We start from the raw sequence: 11,996 nt of genomic DNA, 5'->3' as shown, positions 1-11,996 counted from the left end.
TGTTTATATCACTGATCCCACAGCCAATCTTTGTGTGTGTGTGTGCGTGTGTGTGTGTGTGTGTGTGTGAAGTAGAGAGACAGAAAGAGAGAGAGCCGTACAGAGAGGCATAAGTGAGTATTATTTTGTAGCTTGCATTACAGTTTACTGTATGTGTGGATTTGTGTTCCTAGTGTCCTGGTTTCCCCCTGCTCATGCACATAACCCTATTACTATAAAATAATTTGCTGTTGTCATGGAGAGCCGTACAGTGACGGCTGTCTCAAAAGAGAACATCATTTAGTTTAAACCACTTTAGAACAGATCGTGTTGCTTCTTTAGAACAAAACAAATGGGACACTATAGACCTAATGGGGATATGTAAACATGCAGATCTGTATGTCTGACACCAAAAGAGAGATCCACTGGAGGACTGGTACTGAACAAGTAATGGATTTGTTCCCAAAATATATAGTATGTCACTGTATTTATGCAGTCAATTTTTGTGTCTTTAGCCCTGTGTCTGTTCTTCGGTTGTTTGCTGCTAATAGGACAAAGTAGACAATGTTACCGTGCAGGTTCCAAATCTATGCTACAGTATGTGAAGATGAGGGTTTCAGAAATACAACTTTATGTGCAGACTGCAATACATGTTGGCTTTCCTGACTATCTCCTCTGTTATTGTCAGAGCCTGTTCCCATTGTGTTAGGCTCTGCGGCTGACAATGTGTCGCAATGTCAGCTACGTGATGAAATGTCTCTGATGCTGGCTGTGTTGACTGACATTTGAGCCAAACTCAAACGCTGTGAAGGCGACAACAATATTCCTAGTAAGATTACAAGCATTTACAAGAGACCTAGGGGATTGGGCCTGGATGGATGGATGGATGGATGGATGGATGGATGTAGTAACCACCATAAATAATGTTATTTCTTTGGCACATTGTCAGCCGAAGAGCCTAACACAATGGGAACAGGCTCTGACAATAACAGAGGATATAGTCAGGAAAGCCAACGTGCATTGCAGTCTGCACATCAAGTTGTATTTCTGAAACCTTCATCTTCACATACTGTAGCATAGATTTGGAACCTACACAGTAACATTGTCTACTTTGTCCAAAAGCCTTAGTGTCACATTATATGTGGCTAATAGAGATAAAATTCAACAGAAAAATACACTCACAGTATTCCCATTTTCCAGCCAGGTGATGGTGGGGATCGGATTTCCTGTGGCGTTACACTCCAGGGAAATCTGGCTACCATACGCTACTCTCTTCTCCTTAGGAACCAGCAGGATTCGTGCTGGAGCTGAACACACACACAAACAACACACAGTGTAGACACAGAAACTCATACACATATACTGCAGCCAAACAATTACAATGCACTGGTTTGAATTAGAGTTTTTTTTAAAGTACATCATATATATACTGTACCATGCATAGTAAGTGAAACCACGTTAAAATACATACCCTGTACCTCTATGGTGACAGGCTTTGAAAAGGCCAAACCAAAGCTATTCCTGGCCACACAGCGATACTGTCCTGCATCCTCCTTTTGTATGTTATGGATCTTCAATGTACCATAGTCAAGAATGGTAACACGGTCACTGAACTGGGAGAGATGAGACCACTTTTAAAGATAGAAATGACATCTTAACATATAGCTTCTTCTTTTTTTATGGAACACTAGAAACCAAGCCAAGAACAGATGGGCTCTTTTATGTTAATATGCTGTATGTACCTATTCCCAGCCCTGGTCAGATGAATACTAGTCTGGATCAACAACAGTTCATTTACCGGATAATCGCCTGTGTTCCAGCTGATGTCCCTCGCCTTGCAAAACTCGGGAAACAACAACAAACTTCGAGCTAGCAAGCTACACGCTACAAGTGCTTGGTTCTTTGCGAAATAATTGTAACCATTTACAAAAAAATATGCTTAACGTTAAGGCATTTACTATCTAACTGGGACGTTTTGGGACCGATTGGTGGGGATTGCTGTAGACAAAGTATTTTTACACAAGGGCAATACACTGGTAAGACCAAATTACGTTTAACCATGTATCCAGCTTATTTAAATAGCTCACGTTACTGTATTGTGTGAACAAGTTAACTTCATTTTATGTTATATGTGGCATTTTCTTTTAAGGTGGGTGCAAATGTTCCACCAAAACAAGTTCCCTCCCGAGACCAACTTTCTATGTGTTGAAGGGGGGGAAAAGCGCATACATTGATAAGCTCATCATCTTTGAGCCAGGTGACCTCTGGTTTGGGGTTGCCGAGGGTAACACAGGGCAGCACTGCTTTGGATTCTACCAGATAGGTTTGATTGGTAGGATGACGTTTGATCTGTGGCTCTGTTGGAGAGACAGACAAGACATAAGAGACAAGATACAATGGTTTAGCTGTTTATCTCAATGAATAGAATAGAATACAGTTTATTGTCCCGGAGGGGAAAACTTGTCTTGGGCATAGTGCTACAATCTGTTGCTTCACAACACAGACATGTAACAGAGGTAACCACTCTAAAATCAACATAAAATCAACATAAGACATTTTAAAGTGTGTTTAAAGTGCTGGTGTATTTATTGCACTTTGCTCTGTTGGGCTACTGTGAGTGCGCTGTTCTTGATGGAACTATACCATCTGCAAATTCTTAAAAATCAAGATCAAGATTTTCTAGACTCCAGCCCTACAAACTTGAAAGAAAGCAGACATACTCATCTTGAGCTGCAGAGCTCCACAGCTCTTTGCTGCCTCTCCAATGCCGTTACTGGCCAGGCAGCAGTACTCTCCTTTGTCTGTCTCTCTTACATGAGGGATGCTTAGCATCTGGCCGTGCTCCCTGGTAATGTACCGGGGATCATAGTACCTGGTGGGTGCCAAACAAATAAGAGTCTGATTGTGAGCAGAAGTTTTCAACGTTTTAATTGTCTTAAAATATTAAAGCAACACCAAAGCACTTTTCCTCTTCGGTCATCCTACAGGTTGGAAGCGGAATTGTCCATTACCGCTGTCGTAAATAATTTAGCCTACCGCAGCCGCTACCCGATCTGGCAAACTTGCATAGTGCGGTTATAGCCGATAGAGGGCCGCAAAGCGAATGCAGAAGTGCTGTTCATCCTGTTACGAGTTGATGAACCACTGAAACGATTTAGGAAACATTATTTTAACGTACAAAAGAAGCTTTGGTGTTGCTTTAATAGCTTCAGAAATATACTCTTTGTCCAGTATGAACCTTACACAGAACAATCATATGATAAAATGTGATGTAGGTGAATACGAGACTTCCCTACACTGAACAACGCCGCCATCTGACATGTTCAAGCTGCAATTACGACACATTTATTGTTTGTAATTTCTTTAAGGAACAAATGGAACTACATCACGTTCTGTGTCATGTGCGTGACCGGAAGTGAAGTAACATAACAAATATATTGATTTTAATTTTTGTAAACATTACCGAGAAGTCTTTTTCACCGAAATTCAACCAAACTGCGATCTTTTCACTATGTTAACAATGTGTTATTAGAACTGTGACTGAGGATGAAAAACGCTCTTTTGGGTCGTATTTCCTGCCAGCGCTAGAGTGGCTATTTTATTTAACTCTTCATAGGTTATTTTAGAGGGTAGAAATAATCAACCTGTGTATTTGGAGGACTTGTTGGCGAATACTAATATTTTCAGATGACCTTAGTATATGTTATACTTTTTTTGCTGATTTTTGCATTGTAATGGCCACAATTAGTGGCTAATATTAACATGTTACCAAATGGTAGCCTTGCAATTAGCTGATTAGCTGCTAGTGTTACATGTTTTATCATCATTTTTTATAGTAGGATATGCTGACGTCACAAACTTTTGAAAATTGTTTTAATTTACTGCCATTTTATCATTTAACTGTAGCATTGTGATGGCCTAAGTTAGAAGCTAACGGTACATGTTTGCCAATGTTAGCCTTGTAAGGCCATTCTCAGCAACTATGGTTACTGGCTTTTTAATCACGTTACCATATTCCACAGATTGCATTTCATTTTGGTCATAAACTTTAACCTGCAAGGGTAGATTCCTAAATTAGTACCTGAATTAGAGGATGGATACCCGAACCGAGCCCGTTGGGACCCGGCGGGTTTAGAAATGGTGTTCGGGTCTCGGTCACATCAGCGCGATAAGGCATTGAACATTTTAAATTAAAAAAAAGCTTATTATATAGGCGCTTGTTGCCCCGTGTGCGCTGATGCGCTCATCTGTTGACATTTCCGAATGCCTTCCTACAAACGTAGACGTGTCATTAGTATGAGAAAAAAATGTGTCGGGCTCGGACATAAATATCTTAATGCCTGTCGGGCTCGGGCCGGGCTCGTTTACTGCTCTGTCGGACGCGGGCCGGGCTCGGACAGAAAAATGCGGCCCGATCCGCACTTCAGTCTGAATGCTGTAGGTTTCGGTGTAAACTTACATTATTGGGTGGTTGTTTTTGGTCCAAGTGATGTCAGCGGGGGGACGGGACTCCACCTCACAGATGAAGGTGGCATTATGATCCAGTAGCACATCCACTGTCTCTAATAAGGTGATGATACGAGGCGCTAGCGGTGAACACACAAAGAAAACATCAAGACTTTTGTTACAAAACAAGAAACTGTTACAGTATTTGGCAAAAGGGACATGTGGGATAAAATGCAACAAGAGTATTTTTTAATCAACCCTATCACCAGATACTGGACTTCTTGATTTTCTGTGCAATATATTGTGACCATGATCACACTTGGCTGAATGAGCCATAGAGCTGAATCACAGCTGCATCTTTTCAGCCAAATTATTTAGCATTCTTGGCATTCGTATTTCAGATTGAGTTGTCTGTTTCAGTCACTCAGCGTCCTATGACTGTTGACTAATGGGACGATATCAGAGGTTTTGTTCCAACTTTGACCTGAGTAGAGCAGAAGAGGAGTGACTTGAGGGGAAGAGAGATTTTGCAACTTTAGATAAAGTAGGGAGAAAGAAAAGAAGAAAAGGATTGGAGGGAGGAGAGGATGACAGAGAGGGAAAGACATATAGTTGAACTCGAGTTTTAGGCTGTATTTATTTTTTATTAAAGCAGAAGTTGATGCAAGGACAGCAATGTAATTTGAGGTTCAAGGAGAGGCTCCATCCCCAGTGCACACACTGTTCTCCACTATCTCGTTTTCACAGATGGTCTTTGTTAAAAAGGAAAGTGGGTAAATTACCAGTTCTGCGTACACCGAGTATACAAGTTATTGGAACCACCTGTTATTTTCCATGATACAAACTAGGTAACTCCAAAGTAAAGATGTGACCAATATGTATTTCATCCATATAGGTAATCACGAAGGGGAGTTATAGGCTTTACGATTATTTTTTTTCTCGGAAAAGTGAGACAAGCGTAAAAGGGAAAGCAACTCAGCATTATTATTACTCTGGGTGAATATTTTGAGCAGGAGAAAATGAGAGGGGGAGTAAAAACAATGAAAAGACATGTTCAAAGGGAAAAGGGATGGAGGAAGATACTGTAGCAGCAGAAGAGGGGTGAGGCAGCAACTGTTTAGATGTGGATTCAGATCAGAGGCATCAGGCTTGCTTTAAACTTTGTATGAACTGAGGAGAGGAAGAGGAAAAATTGAAAACAGAGTAGAGAAGAGAAGGAGAGATCAGAGGAGGGGGAAGGAATGGAGAAGAAAAAGGGAGAATACAGGAAAGGATTAGGGTTTAATGGACATTGTGCTTGTTTTGTCTCTTGTGAAACACACATTTTGAAATAACATAGCTGGAAAAGCCAACCCACATCTACACCCCCCCCCCTTGAACGAGTGGGAAGACAGCTACTTACTGTAAATCAAACTGAAACCCTGGCACGGGGTTAAACATCAGTTTTTAACACTGGGATGCAATTTTAGCCAAGGTCAAATATCTCACTAGTACCTGCTTTATTATGGTATTTCATGTATACAGTCCAAAATCTCATTTTTAGCCATGCAAAAAGAGTGGCTCTATGGATGGCACCATCGGTCTGTTGATCAGTAGTCTCTCTTTGCCAGACCTTCCTCCAAAGCGCTGCGGAGGAGGGTCTGGCTAGTCCACACAGCATTCCGTGATGGGAGAAAAACGTGCTCTGGTTTATTGGCATTTCTTTAAACCAATCAATATTGTCTTGGGCGGCGCTATGATTTGGAAAAGCTGCGGTGCCACTGCAAAATAGCCTCGGGAAGGAAATTGTTTTGGTGGAACGTGTACGTTCAAAAATTGTTTTAGTCGTGCGACAGAAAACTCAGATTGGACAGATAGTCTAGCCAGCTGTCTGGATTTACCCTGCAGAGATCTGAGAAGCAGTTAAAACCATAGACCTCATAAATCCACTGGAGTACAAAATGTCAACACAAAGGAAGCCCAAGGCAACGGAGCCTAAATTATAAATAAACGGCCTAAATGAGTGAAATAAGGCGGAATTTCCGTCGGCAACGGAGCAATCCTGGAAGTGGAACATTGAGGATATAGACACTGTTGGATGGATTGTCATGAAGTTTTGTACAGACATTCATGTCCCCTAGGGTATGAATCCCAATGAGATTGGTGATCCTAGGACTTTAGCGCCACCAGCAAGTTGACATTTTTGGCTTTTAGTTAAATGTCTTGAGAACTATTCAATGGATTTCTATGAAATTTGGTGAAGATACATGGTTCCCAAAGGATAAATCCCAATGAGTTTGAAGACTTTTCTTCTAGTGCCACCTAAAGGTTCACATTTGTGGATTTTGTGTGTGAAATTTCCCAACACCAATTTTATGGATTACCATTCATGTCCCCCTCAGGGTGAATTTGAATAACTTTGGTGTTCCTCTGACTTTTCATCTAGTGGCCTCATTAGGTCAGAACCTTAATTTATCCAATACTTTTGTTTAGTTGCTATAATGACTTTCCCATCAGCCTCAGCTGTGCTTTGTGTTTAGTGAGAATTATCTTATTAGCATGCTAAACTATGATTGATTTGGGGTTGGTGTTTAAGAGTTTTTATTCCACACTATGTTACTCTTGCTATTGCCAGTATTATGTCTGAACAGAAGGACAACATCTGAGAGCAAAGGTTTCGTTGTGGCTCATGTATAGCCCCATGACTCATTATTTAGAGCAAACAAGAGCCTCACCGGATTTGACCTTTTGGTTCTTGTTATTAATTGCTGTTTGGACACCAGAAGTGATACAGTGCTGTTCAGGCCTGCAGAGGACGCCAGTTACAGTGGCCACATCTGGCCTTTACTGTGTGGACTTGATCCAAACCAACTGGCTCTCCTTATCACTTCACAAAATGTAATGTTGCTGATGAGCTTAAAATTGTTGCTAGTTCGCTGCACTATGTAGGTATGTATAAGTCTAAAAATCAGTGTCCTTGTAAAATGTTCAGATATTATAGCCAATAAGTGAATGTTCATGAACAAGAATCATTCGTACAAAAAGTGTTATACAGTGACTGCCACTGTATAACAACGTTGTGGACCACCCAGGGAGGAGTTTGAGGTGGATGTGTGGATCACAAAAAACGGCGCTTTTAAGCCGTGGCGTTTGTGTCCCATTTTAATCCAAACCACGATCTTTTTACTAAATGTAACTAGTCGTTTTGGTGCCTAAACTTTGCCGCACGACGCACACTTTTTGTTGGAGCTCTGTAGCCGGCGTCACGTGACCGTCGCGTGTTTTTGTAAGAGATATATATATATATATATATATACGTATCGGTGTGCATACATTTTCATGTATCGTACCAGGCTGTTCATGAGAATTTGTTGAACAAGTACATCTTTGCCATTTCGTCATAGATATCACTGTGTTCTTATCTATCCTACAAATGTCTTTTACAACATATGCATTTATGTCTTCCTTGTCTATGCATTTCTCTGTAATGACCACTGAAATAATCTTTCTCACTCAATTTTTAACTGTGTCTATTCTTTTTTTCCCCCCTCCCATATTCATTATGTCTCTGTCAACCTTTTCTTTCCTATAATAGATGCCTTCTGTAGAGCCTGAAACGTATTTAACATCCTTTGGTTCCTTTGGTGTTTTGCTTTGATTTACAGTTTATCCTCTAGGTTTTTTCCATACTTTAACTCAATTGGAAACAGCATTCTCTCCACTTCTATCACGCAGAACAGATACAGAATTTTTTTTACTTGATTCTTTCACTGTGGTCAATCAAGAACAAACAAAAATAGTATTGTTCTCGTGGCATGTTAGGGCATCAGATGTCTGCAGGGGAGTGATCCATTGTTTGTAGTGGTTCAGCTCCCACGGACATCCTCTTTAAACCTGTCATGCATACGTAAGTGGTCTTGATTCATTATGCTAGAACACATTTTACAATACTGGCTGGCTGCATAGTTGAGTGAGTGCATGGGTAATTATAAAAGTCATCAAAATGTTGATTCTACATGGTTGCATGTTGTCTGCAGTACCAGAAGTGTAATTTTGGCCTATGGTGTTCATTAAAGAACAATTGAACACAGCCATTGTATTTGTTTGCTAAGACACTAATTTCAAACGGAATTAAACACAGTTACAGTTTTTCTCGATTGCTCAGACATATTTCTTGAAACCCTCACCCATTTTCTCAAATCGGTAAACACAAAACCAAATCCTCAAACTATATTCACAAAACATCTCACTCCGCTGGCAAAATCAAACAATGCTACTAAGTACTAAAACGTTGAATGTCTGTATATTACAGTTTTTTTTCAACTGCTTACACACAAAACCTTTTCATGTCACACGATTTTTGAAACCTCTCACTCAAATTGCAAAACTACACACCAAATCTCCAAAACCAGAAGCTATTTCTCAGCCTTTCACTCACTTTTCAATCGCATAAAACACTTTTTTCAAAACGCTACACACAATTCTCTACCTAAGACACAAAAATCTAACAAGAAGTGACTTGCTTTCCTTTTCTAAACACAACCAATCAAAATGCTACACTTATTTACCAGGGCGCACACACACACTCCTCACATGTGCACATTATGTCATAACTGAACACTAACCAATCACTGTTTTAGTATAGGCCTATACAGAGGTCAAAGGTCAGATTACCTGTTTTGAACAATGGATGAGAGCAAGGGGAGGAGGAGGGACAGACAGAGGAGGAGGAGGAGGAGGAGGAGGGAAGAGAGAAAGGAGAGCCATCTCTGATGAGATCATGGCCACACTTATTCATAATGTGATCAACCACGGATTGACCAACGAGAGAAGCCCATCTTGAGTAGCTTTGCAGTGGCGTCCATACTGCATGCAACTATCTAATGACTACTTCAGCATTACAAATCAATCAGACTTTGTTTTCCACAAAGTGCATACAATCCCCCCCCGCCGCCCCGACACACACACACGCACACGCACACACACGCACACGCACACACACACACACACGCACACACACACACACACACACACACACACACACACACACACACACACACACACACTTTATTCTAAAAATGATACCTTTGGTTTACATATGTTTGTAGTTTTGTTTTCTTGTTTCAAGCTACTGTATACAACACTGTGCTACTAGGAGACATAGTTTTGAAAACGTGTGTAAGCATTTGTAGAACAATCTAGTAGTTCAACTGCAAAAGGCCAAAGAACAAAGAAAACGAAATGAAAAGCAGATGACGGTACATAAAAAAATATTGTGAAACCGCAAAATCAAACATCAACACTTATGGTAATGCTCCTGTGCCACCTGTGCATTCTGAACTGGCTTATATTCTCTACAGTTGGTTTGATCACCTCCATAGAGACGTGTGTGTACAATTTTGAGTCATTGTGTGTAAACCAGGGATCTTCAACAGGGGGTCCGAGACCCCTAGGGGGCCCTCAGAGTTACTGCAGGGGGGGCCACCAAATTATCGTTATTTTTTTTTTTTTCAAGTTTTTTCAAAAAGGTAAATGTCTTACAGTTTTTTCCGACTGCTTACACACAAAATCTTTTCATGTCACACGATTTTTGAAACCTCTCACTCAAAGTGCAAAACTACACACCAAATCTCCAAAACCAGAAGCCATTTCTCAGCCTTTCACTCACTTTTCAATTGCATGAAATACTTTTTTCAAAGAACCTACACACAATTCTCTACCTAAGACAACACCTAAATCTAACAGGAAGTGACTTGCTTTCCTTTTCCAAACACAACCAATCAAAATGCTACACTTATTTACCAGGGCACACTCCTCACATGTGCAAACACATAATGTCATAACTGAACACTAACCAATCACTGATTTTAGAATAGGCCTATACATAGGTCAAAGGTCAGATTACCTGTTTTGAACAATGGATGAGAGCAAGGGGAGGAGGAGGGACAGACAGGGGACGACAACGAGGAGGAGATGGAGGGAAGAAGAGAAGCGAGAGAGAGCCATCTCTGATGAGATCAGGGCCACACTTATTCATCATGTGATCAACCACAGATTGACCAACGAGAGAAGCCCATCTTGAGTAGCTTTGCAGTGGCGTCCATACTGCATGCAACTATCTAATGACTACTTCAGCATTACAAATCAATCAGACTTTGTTTGTGCATACAATTCCCCCCACCCCGCCACGACACACACACACACACACACACACACACACACACACACACACACACACACACACTCTTTATTCTAAAAATGATACCTTTGGTTTACATATATTCGTACTTTTGTTTTCTTGTTTCATGCTACTGTATACAACACTGTGCTACTCTTACAAACGTGATGTTTTGCCCAATAAATATTTACTGTTTTACTATAACCTTGCATTGTTGTTTACACTTCTCAACCACTCTCAGCAGATTACTTTCTTTCTAGAACATTGTAAATGTAGATATAATCCTATGAAAGACCAAAGAGCTTTAGATTTAGAACAACAGTGTGTACATGGTATATCCAAAAATGTACTATTATGAAAAAAGTGTTTGCCGTTTGATGCAAACGCTTCATTTTGAGATGTGTTTATGGTATTTTGAATGCAGTGTTTCATTTTGAAGGCGATGTGAGGCATTTTGCATTTTGTGTGTGCAGTTTTGGGAATTGTGTGTAGACTTTTGAAAAAAGGAGACAGCAGTTGGAAAAAACTGTAATAGCTTAGTATTCTATGCACTAAAAAGGTATGTATAAAGGCCTTAGGCTGCCCACACAATATTGTAGGCCCAGTTTAATGTAACTTAATTTTATACAATATATGTAGTAGGAGGTCCCTGCTCTCTCTCTCTTTCAGTTAAGGGATCCTTGTCTTAGAAAACGTTGAAGACTCTTGGTGTAAACGATGACAACTGTGTCGTAGTTTAACTTTTGCTAACCATTTTGCAACACAAGTGCATCACAGTGTGAAATGTGTTTAGTTCAGAAAAACTGTAATGAAAGCCAGCAGAACACATGAAAGCGAATTCCTTTATTTCATCCGTCTCAGCTTTGCTCAACTGCCCCGTTTTACAACACTGTCAATCCAGAGTTGCTTAATACTAATTTGAAGCCACAGCTTGTAAATACTGTGCTCGATCAAGTCATGGCCGATCTTAAGGAAACAAACCTTACTCATATTTGGTCGCTTCATTTAAGTTTGGTCAAATCTCAAAAAGTAACTTTTGTGCATTTAAAAGAATTGTCCTGAAATGAGAAATACTGTATTCTTATTTGTTTTCTTTCTTAAAGTGAGATTAAAAGATAGATACAGTATCAATCTGTGTCTGTGGGTGAAGTACAAAGCTGGAGCCTGGACGTGTTAAGGGGGAGGCAGGGGGGAAAGCTAGCATTGTTCTGTCCAGAGTTAAATTAAAACAGCTGCTGACTTATTAACACATATCTTGTTTGTTTGACCAGCACATTAACCTTTTAGGGTTTTAGGGGGCATTTCACGCTGGAACTTCTGAGTTTATTTTCTGGGCCCAATAGATGGCGCTCTCTGTTCAACATAGGGTTGAAAGCATAGCTAGCAGAGATAGGTATGGCAATGCAAGACTACA

At 40.3% G+C, this 11,996-nt stretch overlaps 1 protein-coding gene across 1 annotated transcript in view; it reads right to left on the bottom strand.

The window, feature by feature from the left end:
• The window catches only part of musk (muscle, skeletal, receptor tyrosine kinase), a 30,871-nt gene extending 26,110 nt beyond the window's left edge, over positions 1-4,761 (bottom strand). Inside the window, exons 1-6 of the mRNA XM_078271964.1 lie at positions 4,734-4,761; positions 4,439-4,565; positions 2,700-2,851; positions 2,209-2,336; positions 1,451-1,592; positions 1,162-1,286 (exon numbers count right to left, since the gene is read on the bottom strand). Of these exons, the coding sequence (XP_078128090.1) occupies positions 1,162-1,286; positions 1,451-1,592; positions 2,209-2,336; positions 2,700-2,851; positions 4,439-4,565; positions 4,734-4,761 (702 nt within the window). The remainder of the gene's footprint in view (positions 1-1,161; positions 1,287-1,450; positions 1,593-2,208; positions 2,337-2,699; positions 2,852-4,438; positions 4,566-4,733) is intronic.
• Between the last annotated feature and the right edge of the window lie 7,235 nt (positions 4,762-11,996).

Source organism: Sander vitreus, chromosome 16, assembly GCF_031162955.1.
Source record: "Sander vitreus isolate 19-12246 chromosome 16, sanVit1, whole genome shotgun sequence".
In the NCBI taxonomy this organism is placed as follows: Eukaryota; Metazoa; Chordata; class Actinopteri; order Perciformes; family Percidae; genus Sander; species Sander vitreus.
This window is presented reverse-complemented; position numbering and strand designations above follow the sequence as displayed.